A 23,301-nucleotide genomic window follows, 5' to 3' on the forward strand; every position below is an offset into this window, starting at 1 on the left:
ACTAGGTATCCATCTGAGAAAATTATTTTACTGTGCATAAAAAAGGTTTAGGAAAAATCATACATTGACTACAACATAATCAGTTATTAATAATATATCGGTTCATAATTTCTTAGTATGACAGCCTGGTCAAAAAAAGATGTTTCATTGCATTTCATTGCCGGACATCAGTTTTGGCCACAACTGTACACAGTGGGGTGTAAACACCGGTGAAAATGCAGTAAAACTGTACAATAAGGTCTCATTTGTTAACATTATTTAATGCATTAACTATCATGAACTATGCGCAATATATTTTTACTTGCCAGATTGTACAAGTATTTAGACCTGCAGACCAAAGAACTCAAAAAGGGGCGTGGTCTCCGAAAGGGGCGGAGTCTCCACCAGCAAAGACTTACGCTTCCACCTAATGTTGTTGACTAACATTTCAAAATAAATGTTTGCAAATTAAACACGGGTTTCAACTAAAATGCACATGCGTATTACGTGTTCAGTCTATAGTGTTTCATCGCCATCTAGTGGCCTGGCAGCAGAATACAGCGTTTTTAGTCGTTTTCGTGGATCCGTGTGAATGGGGATTGTTTTGACAATGGTGTCGTCTGTACGCGGAAAACTCAAAGGAAAAACTTCTCTGTTTTAAGCATATCGCTGTCGTGTAAATGTACTTTAAATCAATATAGATTTATATATTATCAAGATATAGCCGATCGAACGTTAAAAGCTTCTGTTGTCCAGCTGAAGGTGAGGCTGCTTTGATTGACTAGGCCAGAATCGGCTGCAGGCGGAGTTTGCGATAAAACAAATCACTCATACGTGTGTGTGTGTGTGTGTGTCAGTCTGTCAACGGGAGGAAGACATGCCCCGATCAATGAGTCACATGATCAATGTCAATCATTTCCTTACATTTGATTAGTCACCTAGACAGTGAAATCTGAAATATTTACACCATAACGTGTCTATGTTTTAAAATCTGAATGATAAAACTTTGTTTTTTTCCAGGTATTTGTTCGTTTCTCATATTTGTAATGCAGTCTCAAACTTTTGAACCCTACTGTATAGATTACACACACACACTCTCACACACACACACACACACACACACACGAGTACAGGAGATGTGCTCTCTTTGCACTCTCAGCATCTCATACCACTTTCGCAGATTAAACGTCACCACTAAATAACCGGTAGAAAACCTCACTTACACACACACACACACACACACACACACACACACACACACACACACACACACACACACACACACACACACACACACACACACACACACACACACTCAAAACCCTCCTCACCCTGATCTACAACAGCCAGACCATAAAACTGCTGAACACACTATGTAAAATATAACACACACACACACACACACACACACACACACACACACACACACACACACACACACACAAATTACAACAACACTAATCTATGGGCTGACATTTGTGTATTTACAAATAAATGGAGTTTGCAGTTCACAAATATAAAACTATCAAGGTTAATTAAAAACAAAAGAAATTCAGAAAATGTATATTGTGAAACAAACTGTGATTGGCTTAAGTTTTCAAATATATGTTTATGATTGCTCAAGAGTAATTTATGAAAGGTTTAATCTGCATATGAATCAAATCTACATTCAACAAATGAACGTTCATTACATTTATTTGTATTAAACAAATATCACCCCATTTCAAACTAAACAAAGAAGAACTTGTGTATGTTGAAAACATTTTTGTGTGCATATGAAACAGCATTGTTGAGTTCTTCATTAAACTCAAGGCCACTTATTATCACAGCTGCATTATCATAACCTCACTGTACATTCAATTATTCCTCACACACACACACACACACACACACACACACACACACACACACACACACACACACACACACACACACACACACACACACACACACAGAGAGAGACAAAGAAACACACACACACACACACACACACACACACACACACACACACACACACACGCATAGACTGTCACACTTTGGCAGAAGTTCATCATTTTCACACTGAATCTGAGGTTCATTAACACTTTCTCACCCCAAAGATAGAACAGCTTCCAGAACAGCTGATCTCGACACACAGACATGTGTAAAGTTACATCACAGCCTTCATTAAACATGCATTTCAATAAGTTCAGTCTCACGCCGTATGAGAGATCAGGCTGCCGTCTGCAACGGCTCAACCATATCTTACAGTTCAAAGTTCTTCAATAAAGCGCTGATTTAATCAAACATGAAATGAACATTAATTTCAAATAGAGCTGTGCAACGCTTAATCACATCCAAAATAAAAGTTTGTGTTTACAGTACATAATACATGTGACCCTGCATCACGTCACCAGTCACGAGTCTCGAGTCACATGGGTATATCTGTGGCAATAGCCAACAATACATTGTATGGGTCAAAATTATTGATTTTTCTTTTATGCCAAAAATCATGAGGATATTAAGTAAAGATCATGTTCCATGGAGATATTTAGTAAATTTCCTGCCATAAATATATAACGCATGTATGTGTGTGAGTGAATGCTGCACAATCGCCAACATAAATGAACAACTTTAAAGGAGATTTTCTCAATGTTTTGATATTTTTTGCACCCTCAGATTCCAGATTTACAATAGTTGTATCTCGACCAATATTGTCCTATCATAACAAACCACACATCAATGGAAAGCTTATTTATTCAGCTTTCAGATGATGTATAAATCTCAATTTCAACAAATTAACCCATGTGACTGGTTTTGTGGTCCAGGGTCACATGTGTGTGTGTACAGTATAGAATTATTTTGTATGTGTAACTACACACACATGCATGTATATATTTAAGAATTGTATTTATTTATATATATATATATATTATAAATTATGTATAAATATATATACAGTACTTGAAAATTTTTGCATGATGAGAGTGAATATGTGTTTTGTGTCAATTTGCATTTATGATTCAAGACTTAAGCAGAATTATTAAAATTTATTTTGAACGAACTTAAAATCACACTTGGGTATAATTATGTTTTTTTCCCATATTTTGTGCTGATGTTGAGAAAAGAAAAAAAAAAATCAGCAAAATTGTAAAGAGAGGGAAAGACTCTAATTTCTGAAAGCATCATGAAATTACCTGAATTATTTATTAAACAAACTAAAAATGTGCAGAACCGCCATTTGAATCGAAGTGGATCTGGATGGGGCTCAAAGGGTTTCGCAATGGGGATTTTAAATGCCATTTTAAAGAAGTAAAGCCCAGAACAGAGACGAACGTGTGTGTGTGTGTGTGTGTGTGTGTGTGTGTGTGTGTGTGTGTGTGTGTGTGTGTGTGTGTGTGTGTGTGTGTGTGTAAAACACTGTTTCATATTTCTTTCTTTGTGAATCAGTGTAGTTCAGGGGCTACACTTATCCTTCAAACTTTAATAGCACAAGTCAGTGAATTATGAATGTAGACAGGAGCAGACACTCTCTCTCACTCTCTCTCTCCGTCACATGACTGTCGCTTCCAGAACGTTCTCGCTGTTAAACTACATCAGAGAAAGCTAGTGTTAAAATCTCTCTTTAACTTGCACTGAACACATCCAGAAACGTTAAAGTCTCGCTACAAAAGCAAACTTTCAAAAGATGAAGACGCAACCAAGCTAAAACCTTCATCGTCAATGTATTTAGTACAGAACGAAACACATTTATAATTCCTCTATCCTTTCATCTTTTATGCCCCCACTAAGCTCGACGCAGTGCATTCTGGGATTGCCCTCTCTGTGAAGGATACAGTACATGCCATCTTATCTTCAAGAGTGATACTTGACACTACAGAACTAAAATCTCCTAAAAAAAATTATATTTTCTATTTAAAGTCTATTTTATTTGATCATTTATGCATCTTTTATCCAAAGCAACTCACACTGCATTCAAAGTACACATTTTTATTAGGGATGCACAGACATAACAAATTTGGCCGATACGATGACCGATATATTGGCCGATAAATCTAAATCCAAATTATTATATAATTTCTGAGAGCCTGATTACAAAAACAAAACTCTCACCATTAAAATCCACGTCCCAAACACACAATTATAATGATGTTCTCATTATAATGTTATGTAGACTAAATGACAGATGATTTTGCACTTGACTGTATTTTCCTGTTTTTGAAGTGATTACAATCATATTTCAAGCAATTTAAAACCATCATGTTGAACAGTGTGAATCTGAAGAGTCTCAGCTGAAGGAAATAATACATTACTAGCCGCGTTTCCATTATCCTTCAAATTGCGCAAATTGAAATTGCGAGTTGAAAATACGCCCAATTTTGCAAAAACGCCCAATTATCGCAAAAAAGTTTTTACACTCGCATGAGGAGGTTTTCAGGCGGTGGAGTTCAATGGAAACAGTTTGTGCGCATTTACAGGTCAGCTGACGTAGACGACGCGGTGTGTTTGGACAGAATACGAGACAGAGCTCTTTATTAAACTCCTAAAAGACAAAAGAATGACAGAAATACTGGATTTTAAACCTCAAATAAATGCCACAATCAAGACCTCGAAGCAGAAATGAGGGAGAAACACCCAGAAACACCTCATATGTGCCGCTCTCAAGTATAATAAGGGTCGTTCCTAACCATTAATGCTTGGATAACACACATACATCTCCTTATATTAATAATAATGGCCAGTGCAGTGGCTGGGATTAGTACATAAACCTTCCAACATTCGTTGCCATGAGTTTGTGGAATGATTTTACTGATCGCGAGAGGAAAAAATGTAAGTTTTAGTCTCATAACATCGGTTAATGGAAACGGCGTCATTTCGCAATAGCTTTTTGTCGACATTTAGAAAAAAAATCGCAAAAGTTTTGCGCAAATCTGTAATGGAAACGCGCCTATTTATCGGCTTTAATATATCAGGCACATTTTCTTATCGGCCCGATATCAATAACATTCAAAATGACCATATATCGGCCGATACCGATATGGTGGCCGATGTATCGCGCATCCCTTCTTCTTATCAGTTCTTGCTTTCACTATTTATGTATTTTTTTAAACTGTGCATTCCAGTCAAATGTTGTGCAAATTAGTCGACCTTGTTTGCAAACGCTGTTGTCTCTGACTCTGACCACCAGTGCAGATGCTTTAAATATAGTACAATAGCATATTACTTCTGTTTATATTGCATCTAGCAATATTTACACGTGTAAACAAGACGTTATTTGTTGTGATGCAAACGGTTTCTCTGCAGTAAATCCAGTAATCCTCACACACAGAATTAACACACAGAATATTACACACTGCATAAGGACACACACCGAAACACACAACACCACAACCGTAACACAATAACAGTCTGTCCTGCTTTCCAAAACACACACACACACACACACACACACACACACACACACACACACACACACACACACACACACACACACACTTACTTACAAACACACAACAAGATACACACACACTCACTTAAAAACACACAAGATACACACACACACTCACTTAAAAACACAGAAGATACACACACACACACACACACACACACACACTCACACACTCACTTACAAACAACACAAGATAGATACACACACACACACACACACACACACACATACTCTCTTACAAACACGCAACAAGATACACACACACTCATTTACAAACACACAACAAGATACACACACACAAACACACACTCACTTACAAACACACACACTCACAAACACGCAACAAGATAAACACACACACACACACACTACACCAATATTGCATAATAGTACATACCCCGACAAACGCTACAGAGAAAAGAAACAAAACAGATTGTATAATCACATGAAAAATGTGAATTTCAGATAAAACAACACATAATAGACACACACACACACACACACACACACACACACAGATGTGAGGAGTGTTTTCTTACCGAGGAGTAAAGGAAACCCTCTCCGTTCATGGCTACGTAGAGTCCAGCCTTCACACCCTGAATCGCCACGACCCGCAAACCCACCGGGATCAGGTTAAACAGAGCTGAAACACACACACACACACACACACACACACACACACACCTTAACTCTTTCACAGATCAGGAGAATCACTGGAGGTCCTGGTTATGGTATCAACTTTGATTCAAATTTTCTTCAAAAAAAATGCCATGAAACAAATTGCAATCATTTAAAATTTAAAACAATTCAGACAGACGATGGATGGATGGATGGAGGATAGGGAGATAGATAGATAGATAGATAGATAGATAGATGGATAGATAGATGGATAGATAGATAGATGGATAGATAGATGGATAGATAGATAAAGATATTAAAGGAGGGATGAAGGATAGGAGAGAGAGAACTCAATCTACTAAGTATCAGAGGAAGGTTTCAGACGCTCGTATCATTGATGCTGATTCAGTTCAAGTCCGTAAAAATCGACAGGAGGGAAAAAACCCAGAGGAGAGAAAACAGGATCAGCGGAGGAGTGCAGGATAACAGAGGGATGGAGGAGGAGGAGAGATCAGAGGGATGAGTGCGCTTGTGTGAGAGAGGAATCTGAGAGAGAATGTTTACAGCAATATTGCGTATATGTGTGCGAGTAAGGAATTAATACAAGAAATTAATACTTTTATTCATCAAGAACGCATTAAATTGATCAAAAGTGGCAGTAAAGACATTTATAATGTTTAATTTCAAATAAATGCAGATTTTTTAAAAACTTTCTGTTCATCAAAGAATCCTGAAAAATAAAATGTATCACAGTTTCCACAACGGTTTTCAACACTGATAATAATCATAAATGTTTCTTGAGCATCAGATCATCATATTATAATGATTTCTGAAGGATCATGTGACACTGAAGACTGGAGTAATGATGCTGAAAATTCAGCTTTGATCACAGGAATAAATTACACTTCACTATATATTCACATAGAAAACACTTATTTTAAACTTTAATAATTTTTCACTATTTTTACTGTATTAAAATAAGAATATTTTTTCAGAAACATTTAGAAATCTAAATGAATCCACACTTTTGACCGGATGTGTGTGTGTGTGTTGCATGCGTCTTTTATCTAAAGTTAGTTGAACTGTTGACATGCAGCGACCTGAATAACAACACATTTGGTTTATTGACACATGCATTTGTGCTGAAGTTCGTTTGTGCTGAACACAAGATATTGCACTATTTTTATTCTCACATTCTCTATTCTAGTTTTTTATTGCTATTATGCAATTTATTGACGAAGCTGCTTAGACACACACCCTAGTTTCTAATGCTTTTATTGGTTAATGTTTTTATCTGGTGTCAAATTAGTTTCGTTCCTTCATGTAAAAGTGTGTATGAAATGATGTTTTATTAACAAAGTTCGGAAGGAGCACGTTCAGATAATTAACACAAGTGGAGAGCACTCAGCAATCAATGGTAAGAGGTGTATATACATTCAGCAGTCTCACCTCAATCCATTGACAGTTTTGCAGCATCCCCCCACCGCCCCTTCTCCATGCTTCTAGTCCTAAACACTTACATAGGGAGGGAGGGAGGGAGGGAGGGAGGGGGGGGGGGGGGACATTTCGAGCTCGGAGCCCTCCCCCCGGACAGCACGTCAAATACGCATTAAACTTTACCCCCTCAAATTTTATGTAAGTGTGAACTCGTGAAATGACAATAAAAGAACCCTTGAACACATTTGGTTTACTGACACATGCATATTTTGAAGGAAACCCATGGACTGTGGAGGCCGTTTGAGTTTAGTGAACTAGAAACCAGTTTGAGATGAACCAGATTGAGGCGCTAGGCGCGACGCAAGTGTGTTTTGTTAGTTTCAGCCCGACGCAGTTATCATTTTCACATCCTGCGCCACGTTGTTTAAATAGCAAATGCAATGGGCTGCTGGTCTGAGAACGAGTGTGTGTTCAGGCACATTAATGGCGCGTTGCTACTTTAAGGGACTGAAATAGACTTTTTTTATTTAAAGAGCGCGGTAGTAATATGCGTGGGTTCACAACGCGCGTACACTTTGACCTGTAGATGGTCTGCTTGTGCTTTAACCTCGCGCACGAGCAGATCCGTTTCCTCGCTAGAGAAGCGTTCAGTTTCATGCAAATTCCGCCATGTTAATAGTGAATCTGCCATGTCGTGAGCGTAACTGGCTTTTAAAGGGAATGGGAGATGAGACTCTGATTGGTTTATTGCACGTCACGCCCAAAACACACCCATTACTCATTAAGAGAACTAGCAAAAGTGGATTCGGACACGCCAAAGTTACGCAAAAGGACACGCTAAAGTTAGTTGTCGTAACACAAGAACACACAACAGGACTGAGCTTGAAACACTCATGTTCCTCTCTCTCCTGTAGTTTACTCATCAGTGGTTCTTCATTTTGCTGGAAGCCGCCCAGATTCTGACTGTATTGTGTTTCATCTGTCCGGCTGATCGATATTCTCACTTTAGATGAAATCGTGTTTGCCCACAGTTGCCTGATAAATGCGATCATGTTATAATAGGATTCCCCATGGCTTAAAAAAAATCAGATAACATCTGAAGTATTCACTTACTTTACGCACACTGGTCTCATTATGAATGATCCGATAAATTCAAAGTAGAAATGTTCATGTTTATAATCTTAAATGTAAACTTTTTTCAGCTGACATTGCCTGTTTCTCTGGGAAATACATCACATTATTGCAGTCAAACGGGTTCATGTTGACTTTAACACTGAATCTCTGGCTGAACACAGGAATGTGTGTCTCACGTGAGTCAGACAAAGGCTCTGTGTCTAAGCCTGTTGGACTCGCTAATGTGAGTTATGCAGATAAGGAGGAAGGCCGTGTAATTCAAAAGCATTTCATAGGAGATTCAAAACATGAGTGGGCACCTTCAAAACACAGGAGATGTAACGCTCGAAAATCCTGAGCTTTAGAAGTGAAACATCCCTCTCTAGCTCCCCGGGGAGATGAGCTCAGAAGTGTGTGTGTGTGTGTGTGTGTGTGTGTGTCAGTAATGCACATGTAGATCTGAGAAATACACGCAAACTGTGAGATCAGGCGAGATCACACACACATGCACGTGACGAGGATTCAAGTCATATTTCGTCCCAAAACCAAAAGATAGAGATGATTCATTTTGGTGAAAACATTAACAATAAAACGTAAAAATTACATAAAAAATATAAAATAAAAATTATATATATACACACACACCAGCCACTTTATTCGGTACACCTTGCTATTACCCTTTCGCCTTCAGAACTGCCTTAATTCTTCATGGCAGAGATTCAACAAGATGCTGGAAACATTCCTCAGAGATTCTGGTCCATATTGTCATGACTTTATCGCACAGTTTCTGCAGATTTATCAGCTGCACATCAATGATGTGAATCTCCTGTTCCTTTTTGAGTTTAGTGAACTCATCGTCATGATCAAGAAACCAGTTTGAGATGGACCAGATTGAGGCGCTAGGCGAGACGCAAGTGTTTTTTGCTAGTTTCAGCCCGACGCAGTTATCATTTTCACGTCCTGCGCCACGTTGTTTAAATAGCAAATGCATTTGCACCCATTTGTGCAATGGTCTGAGAACAAGTGTGTGTTCAGGCGCATTAATGGCGAGTTGCAATTTTGAGGAACTGAAATAGCCTTTTTTTATTTAAAGAGCGCGTTAGTAATATGCGCCTATAGGCGGGTCCACAACGCGCGTACACTTTGACCCGTAGATGGTCTGTTTGCGCTTTAACCTCGCACACGAGCAGATCCGTTTCCTCGCTAGAGAAGCAAGTTTCTACACTTGCAAATTCCGTCATGTTAATAGCGAATCCGCCATGTCGCGAGCGCAACTGGCTTTTAAAGGGAATGGGAGATGAGACTCTGATTGGTTTATTGCACGTCACGCCCAAAACACACCCATTACTCATTAAGAAAACTAGCAAAAGTGGATTCGGACACGCTAAATGCGCTTGCGCCGTGCGCTTTAGACCATGCGCTTAATCGTTAGAATAAGGCCCGGAGTGTTATCCTGCTGGAAGTATCCATCAGAAGATGGTCTACTGGGGTTATAAAGGGAAGGACATGGTCAGCATCAATGCTCAGGTAGACTGAGGGGTTTAAACAACGGTACTAAGAGGCTCAAAGTGTGCCAAGGGAAAAATCATCACATTAAACCCCCACGAGCCTGAACCACTGATACAAGGCAGGACGATCCATGCTTTCATGTTGTTAACGCCAAATTCTGACCCTCTGAATGTCGCAGCAGAAATCCAGACGCAATGTTTCTCCAATCGTCTGTTGTCCAGTTTTGTTGAGCCCGTGTGAATTGCCTCAGTTTTCTGTTCTCATCTGACAGGAACATCACCGGTGTGTGTCTTCTGTTGCTGTAGCTCTTCTGCTTCAAGGTTTGACGTGTTCAGAGATGCTCCTCAGAGATGATCTTCTGTGTTCAGAGATGCTCTTCTGCGTTCAGAGATGCTCTTCTGTGTTCAGAGATGCTCTTCTGCGTTCTGCGTTCAGAGATGCTCATCTGCGTTCAGAGATGCTCTTCTGTGTTCAGAGATGCTCTTCTGTGTTCAGAGATGTTCTTCTGCGTTCAGAGATGCTCTTCTGCGTTCAGAGATGCTCTTCTGTGTTCAGAGATGCTCTTCTGCGTTCAGAGATGCTCTTCTGCGTTCAGAGATTCTCTTCTGCGTTCAGAGATGCTCTTCTGCGTTCAGAGATGCTCTTCTGCGTTCAGAGATGTTCATCTGCGTTCAGAGATTCTCGTCTGCGTTCAGAGATGCTCATCTGCGTTCAGAGATTCTCGTCTGCGTTCAGAGATGCTCTTCTGCGTTCAGAGATGCTCATCTGCGTTCAGAGATGCTCTTCTGCGTTCAGAGATGCTCATCTGCGTTCAGAGATTCTCGTCTGCGTTCAGAGATTCTCTTCTGCGTTCAGAGATTCTCTTCTGCGTTCAGAGATTCTCGTCTGCGTTCAGAGATTCTCTTCTGCGTTCAGAGATTCTCGTCTGCGTTCAGAGATGCTCTTCTGCGTTCAGAGATGCTCATCTGCGTTCAGAGATGCTCTTCTGCGTTCAGAGATGCTCATCTGCGTTCAGAGATTCTCGTCTGCGTTCAGAGATGCTCATCTGCGTTCAGAGATGCTCTTCTGCGTTCAGAGATGCTCATCTGCGTTCAGAGATTCTCTTCTGCGTTCAGAGATGCTCTTCTGCGTTCAGAGATGCTCTTCTGCGTTCAGAGATGCTCTTCTGCGTTCAGAGATGCTCTTCTGCGTTCAGAGATGCTCGTCTGCGTTCAGAGATGCTCGTCTGCGTTCAGAGATGCTCTTCTGCGTTCAGAGATGCTCTTCTGCGTTCAGAGATGCTCATCTGCGTTCAGAGATGCTCGTCTGCGTTCAGAGATGCTCGTCTGCGTTCAGAGATTCTCTTCTGCGTTCAGAGATGCTCTTCTGCGTTCAGAGATTCTCTTCTGCGTTCAGAGATTCTCTTCTGCGTTCAGAGATGCTCTTCTGCGTTCAGAGATGCTCATCTGCGTTCAGAGATGCTCTTCTGAGTTCAGAGATGCTCTTCTGCGTTCAGAGATCCTCTTCTGCGTTCAGAGATGCTCTTCTGGGTTCAGAGATGCTCTTCTGCGTTCAGAGATTCTCTTCTGCGTTCAGAGATGCTCATTTGTGTTCAGAGATGCTCTTCTGCGTTCAGAGATCCTCTTCTGCGTTCAGAGATGCTCTTCTGCGTTCAGAGATGCTCTTCTGCGTTCAGAGATTCTCTTCTGCGTTCAGAGATGCTCATCTGCGTTCAGAGATGCTCTTCTGCATTCAGAGATGCTCGTCTGCGTTCAGAGATGCTCTTCTGCGTTCAGAGATGCTCTTCTGCGTTCAGAGATCCTCTTCTGCGTTCAGAGATGCTCTTCTGCGTTCAGAGATGCTCTTCTGCGTTCAGAGATTCTCTTCTGCGTTCAGAGATGCTCGTCTGCGTTCAGAGATGCTCTTCTGCGTTCAGAGATGCTCGTCTGCGTTCAGAGATGCTCTTCTGCGTTCAGAGATTCTCTTCTGCGTTCAGAGATGCTCATCTGCGTTCAGAGATGCTCTTCTGCGTTCAGAGATGCTCTTCTGCGTTCAGAGATGCTCATCTGCGTTCAGAGATGCTCTTCTGCGTTCAGAGATGCTCTTCTGCGTTCAGAGATCCTCTTCTGCGTTCAGAGATGCTCTTCTGTGTTCAGAGATGCTCTTCTGCGTTCAGAGATGCTCTTCTGCGTTCAGAGATTCTCTTCTGCGTTCAGAGATGCTCATCTGCGTTCAGAGATGCTCTTCTGCGTTCAGAGATGCTCGTCTGCGTTCAGAGATTCTCTTCTGCGTTCAGAGATGCTCATCTGCGTTCAGAGATGCTCTTCTGCGTTCAGAGATGCTCGTCTGCGTTCAGAGATTCTCTTCTGCGTTCAGAGATGCTCTTCTGCGTTCAGAGATTCTCTTCTGCGTTCAGAGATGCTCTTCTGCGTTCATGATGCTCTTCTGCGTTCAGAGATGCTCTTCTGCGTTCAGAGATGCTCTTCTGCGTTCATGATGCTCTTCTGCGTTCAGAGATTCTCTTCTGCGTTCAGAGATGCTCTTCTGCGTTCAGAGATGCTCGTCTGCGTTCAGAGATTCTCTTCTGCGTTCAGAGATGCTCTTCTGCGTTCAGAGATGCTCGTCTGCGTTCAGAGATTCTCTTCTGCGTTCAGAGATGCTCTTCTGCGTTCAGAGATTCTCTTCTGCGTTCAGAGATGCTCTTCTGCGTTCATGATGCTCTTCTGCGTTCAGAGATGCTCTTCTGCGTTCAGAGATGCTCATCTGCGTTCAGAGATGCTCTTCTGCGTTCAGAGATTCTCTTCTGCGTTCAGAGATGCTCTTCTGCGTTCATGATGCTCTTCTGCGTTCAGAGATTCTCTTCTGCGTTCAGAGATGCTCATCTGCGTTCAGAGATGCTCTTCTGCGTTCAGAGATGCTCATCTGCGTTCAGAGATGCTCGTCTGCGTTCAGAGATGCTCGTCTGCGTTCAGAGATGCTCGTCTGCGTTCAGAGATTCTCTTCTGTGTTCAGAGATGCTCTTCTGCGTTCAGAGATTCTCTTCTGCGTTCAGAGATGCTCTTCTGCGTTCATGATGCTCTTCTGCGTTCAGAGATTCTCTTCTGCGTTCAGAGATGCTCATCTGCGTTCAGAGATGCTCTTCTGCGTTCAGAGATGCTCATCTGCGTTCAGAGATGCTCGTCTGCGTTCAGAGATGCTCGTCTGCGTTCAGAGATGCTCGTCTGCGTTCAGAGATTCTCTTCTGTGTTCAGAGATGCTCATCTGCGTTCAGAGATGCTCTTCTGTGTTCAGAGATTCTCTTCTGCGTTCAGAGATGCTCTTCTGCGTTCAGAGATGCTCTTCTGTGTTCAGAGATTCTCTTCTGCGTTCAGAGATTCTCTTCTGCGTTCAGAGATGCTCTTCTGTGTTCAGAGATCCTCTTCTGCGTTCAGAGATGCTCTTCTGCGTTCAGAGATGCTCTTCTGTGTTCAGAGATTCTCTTCTGCGTTCAGAGATTCTCTTCTGCGTTCAGAGATGCTCTTCTGTGTTCAGAGATTCTCTTCTGTGTTCAGAGATTCTCTTCTGCGTTCAGAGATGCTCTTCTGTGTTCAGAGATGCTCTTCTGCGTTCAGAGATGCTCTTCTGTGTTCAGAGATTCTCTTCTGCGTTCAGAGATGCTCTTCTGTGTTCAGAGATTCTCTTCTGCGTTCAGAGATTCTCTTCTGCGTTCAGAGATGCTCTTCTGTGTTCAGAGATGCTCTTCAGTGTTCAGAGATGCTCTTCTGTGTTCAGAGATGCTCTTCTGTGTTCAGAGATTCTCTTCTGCGTTCAGAGATGCTCTTCTGCGTTCAGAGATGCTCTTCTGTGTTCAGAGATTCTCTTCTGCGTTCAGAGATGCTCTTCTGTGTTCAGAGATGCTCTTCTGCGTTCAGAGATGCTCTTCTGTGTTCAGAGATGCTCTTCTGTGTTCAGAGATTCTCTTCTGCGTTCAGAGATGCTCTTCTGCGTTCAGAGATGCTCTTCTGTGTTCAGAGATTCTCTTCTGCGTTCAGAGATGCTCTTCAGCGTTCAGAGATGCTCTTCTGCGTTCAGAGATGCTCTTCAGTGTTCAGAGATGCTCTTCTGCGTTCTGCGTTCAGAGATGCTCTTCTGTGTTCAGAGATGCTCTTCTGCGTTCTGCGTTCAGAGATGCTCATCTGCGTTCAGAGATGCTCTTCTGTGTTCAGAGATGCTCTTCTGCGTTCAGAGATTCTCTTCTGCGTTCAGAGATGCTCTTCTGTGTTCAGAGATGCTCTTCTGTGTTCAGAGATGCTCTTCTGCACACCTCAGGTGTATCAAGTGCTTATTTGAGTTACTGTTTCCTTTCTATCAGCTGGAACAGTCTGGTCGTTCTCCTCTGACATCAACAAGCCATTTTCACTCACAGAACTGCCGCTCACTGGATATTTTCTGTTTTCCGGTCCATTCTCTGTAAACCCTAGAGATGATTGTGTGTGAAAATCCCAGTAGATCAGCAGTTTCTTAAGTACTCAGTCCAGCAACAACCATGTCACGTTCAAAAGTCACTTAAATCACCTTTCTTCCCCATTCTGATGCCCAGCTTCAGAAGATTGTCTTCTCATTCACTATTCCCTACATTAGTCCACTAATATAGTCCACTTGAGGGAGTGAATGAAAACCAGTGAGTGAATTCAGACACTGAGTGCGTCGGATAACATAGTTTGTGTTTCTAGCTGTCCCTGCAAACAGTGCCCTATTTAAGGGTATAAGGGACATAATTTCGGACACAGCCAATCGGCAACCTCCCTGTCTCTCTCTTGAAACCTACACGGAAGTGATTCATCATTCATTGAATCACACTAGAGTTCGTTTTCCCCATTGGTGCGGTTCGTTTGGGCAGGTGAGAATGCGGCAATCGCACTCGGGTGCGCACCAAAAGCGGACCAAACGGTACACTTTGAAAGCGAACTCTGGAGCGGTTTGTTTGTGGTGAGAACGTGATTTGACCTCGAACAGAACCAACATTTTTGGACTAAACCAGTTGCCGTAGTCAGCTGCGCTGTGCATTATGGGATAAGGAGAAAATGTTTGTTGACAGTTTGCACTTTAAGCATGGCAGCTCGCGGACACACTTGGAGTTGTGAGGAGGTGCGGAGCCTGATAGAAATTATTAACATTATTTTCGAGCCGCATCCTCGCTTCATTCTCAAATATTCGTCTCTCCATAGTAAACAGCGGCGTGTTGTCTGCCGGATTTTCCTCCTCTTTGTTTACTTCCGGGAGTTCTGTTGGAACTATATGCAGATTTAATGGAGTGCACGTCACCGAAAGCAACAGATATGTGTTGCGTTTTATTGATCATCAGCTAAAATTTCAAAGACCGCAATAAAGAGAGCGGCAACAGCCCTGGTAAGATCATTTCGTTTCTTAAGAATTTACTTTTAATGATGATGATTGTGTGTTAAGCGTCTACGACTTACTTTCGCTTTGATTTGCGATAGTTTGCACGTTGGCTTAATGAATAGATGCTCAGCTTCTCATCTGCGGTGATGCGTGTTCCAGTAGCGTCATCATATCTGGCTATAACATTACATATAGCCTATAACACGCTCTCACACGTTTATTTTTTTTGCATTTTGGGGAGGAGTACAATTTACATATGTGGTTTCAACAACCAGATGCATTTACACTTGTCCAGTTTCGTCTGGAATGCGGCCCAGATCTCCTCCTGAAGTGGTTTGAGCGATCGGGTTCAAATCCGTCTCGAATGCGTTTCGGAGGGCATTTACACCTGGTCTTTTCACGATCGGATAGCTATCCGATCTGAGAAAACGCATGAAGTGGCCAGGTGTAAACAGCCCCTTAGTTATGTCTTTTAACTATTATAGTATTTCGAAGGGCAAAAACATGAACTTTAACTATTGGCTTTACTTCAAGTCAGCTGTCACTGTAGCACGAGGCCAGTAGCACATAGCATTAGCTCCTAAGCCTGAGCTAACTCGATCACGTCAAGCTATCCTTGGACACAGCCAATGTCTACACGTCTAAATGCATTGGGTTGCTGCAATGTGATTGGCTGATTAGATATTTGCGTTGAACAGGTGTAACTAATAAAGTGGCCGGTGAGTATATTCATGGGTTTCATCAGGTCCCTTTCCACAGGTGTATAAAATCAAGCACCTAGATTATGAATGCAGACTGCATTGTGCTTGATTAATACACATGTGGAAAGGGACCTGATGAAACCCATGAATATATATATGTATATATTCACTTTCTCTGTAAAAAATGGAAAATGTATTGGTATTATCTGGCAGGACATTATCCATTAATTTTACAGAAATATCCGTCAACCCTAAAATATATTTAAAATAGAAATAAAAATGTTACAAATATATTTGTATAGTCGTATATATTTATTTATTTATTTATTAACCCATGCAAAATTTAAGAGAACATTAAGATTTCTCTAAGCTGTTGCTCCAAACCATGGGCTTTTTCTTTTTGGACTTCAGAGCATATGAGTTTGTGACACAGAGGAACAGAAAGGGAAAGAGAGAGAGACTCACTGTAGTCGCTGTTTTCATCTTTACTCCCAACGACGGTTCCGTCCGGCTGCATCTGCAAGTAGAAGCCCTGCTCACTGAAGAGCCTGGTCACTATCCCCTTCAACTGAGGATCTGGAACACACACACATAAACACACACGTCACAACACACAACTGAAGAGCCTGGTCACTATCCCCTTCAACTGAGGATCTGGAACACACACACACACACACACACACACACACATAAACACACGTCACAACACACAACTGAAGAGCCTGGTCACTATCCCCTTCAACTGAGGATCTGAAACACACACACACACACACACACACACACACACACACACACACACACACACACACACACACATAAACACACGTCACAACACACAACTGAAGAGCCTGGTCACTATCCCCTTCAACTGAGGATCTGGAAAACACACACACACACACACACACACACACACACACACACACACAGGTCACAACACACAACTGAAGAGCCTGGTCACTATCCCCTTCAACTGAGGATCTGGAACACACACACACACACACACAAACACACACGTCACAACACACAACTGAAGAGCCTGGTCACTATACCCTTTAACTGAGGATCTGAAACACACACACACACACACACACACACACACACACACACACTGGTCACTACCCCTTTCAACTGAGGATCTGAAACACACACACACACACACACACACACACACACACACACTGGTCACAACCCTTCAACTGAGGATCTGAAACTGAAACACACACACACACACACACACACACACACACACACACACACACACACACTGGTCACTACCCCTTTAACTGAGGATCTGAAACACACACACACACACACACACACACACAGGTCACAACACACAACTGAAGAGCCTGGTCACTATCCCCTTCAACTGAGGATCTGGAACACACACACACACACACACAAACACACACGTCACAACACACAACTGAAGAGCCTGGTCACTATACCCTTCAACTGAGGATCTGAAACACACACACACACACACACACACACACACACACACACACACACACACACTGGTCACTACCCCTTTCAACTGAGGATCTGAAACACACACACACACACACACACACACACACACACACTGGTCACAACCCTTCAACTGAGGATCTGAAACACAGACACACACACACACACACACACACACACTGATCACTACCCCCTTCAACTGAGGATCTGAAACACACACACACACACACACACACACACTGATCACTACCCCCTTCAACTGAGGATCTGAAACACACACACACACACACACACACACTGATCACTTTCCCCTTCAACTGAGGATCTGAAACACACACACACACACACACACACACACACACACACACACTGATCACTATCCCCTTCAACTGAGGATCTGAAACACACACATACACACACACACACACACACACACACACACACACACACACACACACACACACACACACACACACTGGTCACTATCCCCTTCAACTGAGGATCTGAAACACACACACACACACACACACACACACACACGTCACAACACACACGCACACGCACACACACACACACCTGCTGGTCACTATCCACTTGTGAAACGCACACAATCTAATAAACATCTTCAACGGCTTTTTGAGGGATTTTAGGTTCAGTAAATCAAGAACCTGTAAAGGACCTTATAGCACCTAAAAACATAAACAAGCACAAGTTTTAATGTAATGGATGCATCATAATGCCCTCTGCACAGATCACTGCGATGTACAGTTTTAAACGAATGAATTAAAAAAGGAACCTGTCATGCTGCCGAAGTGCTGCTAACCAATTAAAATGTGTTAATTGTTTTATAGCTAATTGTGTTAGTAAAGCGGCTCCCCTTCTCTGACATCTGTGACAACGTCTCACTCCTCAGCATGACTTCAGTGCAATATCAGTATTAAAGGCCACAAACTATAAAAAGACCTCTGACATTTGAGTTACAAACACACTTCTACAATATTTCTCATCTTAGAAGATCTCAGTACGAACGGAGAGAAGCAAAGAGGAGGGAAACATGACGTCAGACATAAACAAACCCAACTGAGTATAGGATTTGCCAGCTTTAATATGCATGTTTAATTTGAACACAAACACACACCTGTAATCTGTCATAATATACAGTAACAGGGTCAAACTTTATAACAGTGTACATTAATAACATCAAACATTATTGCGTTGTGTAATTATCACTGAAATGAAGTTTAAACTTGAAACTTTCAATCTGTCTGTCTACTTATTATTGGTACAATACCAGTCAAAAGTTTTGGATCGGTAAGATTTTTTATGTTTTTAAAATAAGTTTTTGTTTTTTATTTGATAAAAAAAAACTAAAACAAAGAAATAATAAAAAACAGTAATATTGTGAAATATTATTACAATTTAAAATAACAGTTTTCTATGTGAATATATAGTAAAGTGTAATTTATTCCTGTGCATTTTCAGCATCATTACTCCAGTCTTCAGTGTCACATGATCCTTCATAAATCAGTATAATATGATGATTTGATGATCAAGAAACATTTATGATTATTATCAGTGTTGAAAACAGTTATTTTCATTATTATTTCAGGATTCTTTGATGAATAGAAAGTGCAAAAGAACAGCATTAATCTGAAATAGAATCTTTTGTAACATTAAACACTACCGTTCAAAAGTTTGGGGTCAGTAAGAATTTTTATTAAGTTTTTTTGGGGAAAGAAATAAAATAAATCAATACTAGGATAAATTAAATTGATCAAAAGTGACAGTAAAAGACATTTATAATGTTACAAAATATTTTATTTCAAATAAATGCTGTTCTTTTGAACTTTATATGTATCAATGAATCCTGAAAAATAATGTAAAAAACTGTTTTCAACACTGATAATAATCATAAATGTTTCTTGAGCATCAAATCATCATATTATACTGATTTCTGAAGGATCATGTGACACTGAAGACTGGAGTAATGATCACAGGAATAAATTACACTTTACTATATATTCACATAGAAAACAGCTGTTTTAAATTGTAATAATATTTCACAATATTACTTTTTTTTAATCAAATAAACGTAGCCTTGGTTAATATTACCGATCCAAAACTTTTGACTGGTAGTGTATATAGAACACATTATTAATGCTAATGCAATCATCAAAGTTATAAATAAAACAATCACGCAGTCGAACTTGCAGTATCATAGTGCAGCATAAACACACATCATCATACTCTCAAATGTTGTCCGCGCGAACAGGTGATCATCACGCGAGGTGTTTATCTGGAGCTCTGCGCGCACAGGTGTGTGTGTGTGTGTGTGTGTGTGTGTGTGTGTGTGTGCGTGCGTGAGGTGTGAACGAACTGACCTGATTTCCGTCGCACGGGTCGTTTTTTCCCGCTGCAGAATCGGACTTTACCGAAGAGCCCGAACAGGTGCCGGTTGCACAGGGAGGTTCGCCCGGACGGCTCTTTGCCCGGGCTGGAGCGACGCTTACCGGTCGTCGCGCGCTCACTGTTCGCCTCGCGCGCCTGCCGTTTCTGTCGGATGAGCGAGCTCGCGAGCGCCGCGGCCATCTCACGGGACACGGAGGGACGCGGGTCCGGTCGGTGCGGGGACGATCGTGCAGATTCGGTGCGGATTCACGGTGCGGATCACCGGCGCGAGGGAGCGAGCGCGCGCGCTTCTCTCGTGCAGGCATGCACCGGAGCATGAGCGATACCGATAGACTCGGTTACTTACCACGGAAAGCACTTAAGAGTTACATAACCGCACAATTAGACCACATAACAACAGAGAGCGTCCAAAAAATGAGAGTCACAAGTTAACGGGAACGTCCGTTATTCATGATATATGCGAAGGGCTTCTGTCTAAAATGCGCGGATGAAATCAGGGTCGATGCTGTTAAGTTGTCATCATCAGTAACACCTCCGTGATCCCGTTTGTCCTCAACATGTTGATTTAGCAACATTTCTGTCCGGTAGATCCAGTGCAGGGAAACGCATCAAAGCAAAATCCAACATTTTTCACCGAGAAACCGAGAACGCATTTTGTGTGATTCCAGCCGAATAGATGAAGTTCAGAATGATGCTGAGGAAAAGAGAGACACGGGAGGGGGAGTGTGTGTGTGTGTGTGTGTGACCACAAGGAAGAAGGAAAACGAGAAGGAGAGCGCCTCGACTGAGAACAGAGGGGGGGAGGTCAAAGCAACAGCTTTCCCGAAGAAGAAATGGCACAACCGTCCGCAACCAGAAACAAAACTCAAAGTCAAAGTCACCATGAAATCAAAATGGACAGTTGTGGAATACTGCAGCATTTATTATAAATGATTCATCCGAGCACATTATTTTTGGTTTAAATTCATGTTCCTCGTAATCTTGAATCAGAACAACTTGCCCTCCCCTTATGCAGCAACATCTCTTCTCTGATGACGTCATTACTGGCACGAGGGCAGGGCAATAACCTGTCACTCACATGAGATCGTCCAATAGCAAAGCACAACCATTCAAACAATTCCCCATGGATAAAATCAAGCCCCGCCTACACTTGCTCTTGTTCCAGAAGATGTGGATGCATTTGACAAGCCTGTAGTTTGTGAACGATGACACGTTTAGTAATGTGACGCATATTGTTTATTCACTTTCCTTTAATTCCTCCCTATTCTAGCTCACGCTGCTTTGTATTATGAGCACTTCTTGTGTTTATTTGCCTCTTTACGATGAATCGCTTGCTGTATTCCTGATTTTTTTAATCGCTTTGGACAAAAGCGTCAGCAAAATGAATAAAATGTAATGCATATTGTTTAGTCATGTGATGCATATTGCACTAGTTGCACAGTAAGATGATTTGAAGGTAGGGTAGGCAATTTTTCAATCAAAACTCTTTTTGTTATTCTGTTTGAAACTCTCTTTACATCCTGAATCAGTAACAGAAGTGGTCTAAATATTACAAAAATTACATATATATCAAATCTGTGGACAAGAAGCTTTCAAGAAAAATGCTTCAAGAGCAAAGAGAGTGTTTTGAAACAAACATGCCGTTTTCAACTAGATTAATATAAACAGCCTGAAATGGTGTTTCTGACTGGACAGATTACTGTAAAAAGTTATCGTTGGTTTAACGTTAAAAAAGTACGTTACCTGGTTGCCTTAACATTTTGAGTTCGTTGAAATAAAAAATTTGAGTTCATACAATGAAGGAGATTGGTTTAATTAACTTACACTCAAAATATTATGTTATCTGAACCACATTAATTATCTAAGTTGATTTGACAAAAGATAAAAAGTTGTGATAAAATCATGAAAATAATTTTTAGGGCTGTGAAACGATTAATCGCGATTAATCACATCCAAAATAAAAGTTTATGTTTACATAATATATGTGTACTGTGCATAATTATTTTGTATATATAAATACACACACATACATGTATTTATTTAAGATTTTTAATTTATTTATATATAAAATATTTATATTTATTTATAATACAAATGATATATAAGCAACTATTTCTTCAATATATGCATGTGTGTATATTTATATATTATGCACAGTTCACAAATATATTATGTAAACACAAACTTTTATTTTGGATGCGATTAATCGCGATTAATCGTTTCACAGCCTTAATTTTTTTACGTCTCACAGACTTGGCTCAAATTTACGACAAAAATCAGTGCAGATTCAGCGCGAAAAGTCGTTTACCGACGCTCGCAAGATGTCGAGTACGAAACAAATGTTGCAAATAACAATGCAGAACCTTGTGAACGAGTCAGTATCATTAGGACAACATTTAATTAGGGCATTTCAAACGCAGTTCGATTACTACATTTATGGATGGATTGGCGTCACGCGATCGCTATTTACGATGAACGGCGGCCGTTAATCTGCGCGAGTAGGTGTAGCGACGGGTGGATGCTGACTCAGGTGCCGATAGCGTATCGAATACACTGAGCTGTCGGATGCTGACTGAGAGATGGCTTCTGAAGTCTCCAGTAAAGAGGCCAATCACTGTGACCCAGATACATCATTCAACCTTCATCACACAACACTGATTATTTTATCACTGAGAGAAAGAGAGAGACGGGGGAAAAGAGAGAAAGAGAGGATGTCTATCTATAGTCTCCGCTGAGTAGGCCAGTAGTACTTGTGCACACACACACACACACACACACACACACACGCGCACGCTTCGCAAACGCACACACACACACACACACAATGTAAAATGGCTGATATTAAGAAGGAAAACACTAAATTACAGTAAGATTTATCTCTTTAAGAGCTCTACTTCTTGAAGAGAATGTGATGTGACCTCATGTGATGATATTTGCCAAATTGATGTGCTTTTCATTGATATTTTTGGTCATGCATGTGTTTTTTTTAGACATCACAACATTATAATGTACAGTATGAAATATGGATAACTACTCATTTTGAGATGAATAGTTCATGAGGAAGGTCAGACCTCCATTACAGGATAGTGCAGTTCAAGAAGTAGTTACTCTTAAAGAGTTAAATCTCAGACGAAATCTAGTGCTTTCCCTTTAAAGGGGCGGTTGATTATGATTTCACTTTTCTAACTTTAGTTAGTGCGTAATGTTGCTGTTTGAGCATAAACAACATCTGCAAAGTTACAACACTCAAAGTTCAAAGCAAAGGGAGATATTTGG

General features: G+C 41.1%; 1 protein-coding gene across 4 annotated transcripts in view; it reads right to left on the reverse strand.

Moving 5' to 3' along the window:
* fgf12b (fibroblast growth factor 12b) overlaps positions 1-23,301 on the reverse strand; it is a 66,816-nt gene that overhangs the window by 3,713 nt on the left and 39,802 nt on the right. For 3 of the 4 annotated variants that reach the window (XM_082180285.1, XM_082180283.1, XM_082180284.1), the window contains exons 2-3: positions 16,612-16,722; positions 5,947-6,050 (exon numbers count right to left, since the gene is read on the reverse strand). In XM_082180285.1, coding sequence (XP_082036411.1) covers positions 5,947-6,050; positions 16,612-16,722 — 215 coding nt within the window. Of the gene's footprint in view, positions 1-5,946; positions 6,051-16,611; positions 16,723-19,997; positions 20,734-23,301 lie in introns of those variants that run through there. The other variant, XM_082180282.1, reaches the window with a different exon arrangement.

Source organism: Leuciscus leuciscus, assembly GCF_965113295.1.
Source record: "Leuciscus leuciscus genome assembly, chromosome: 9".
NCBI lineage: Eukaryota > Metazoa > Chordata > Actinopteri > Cypriniformes > Leuciscidae > Leuciscus > Leuciscus leuciscus.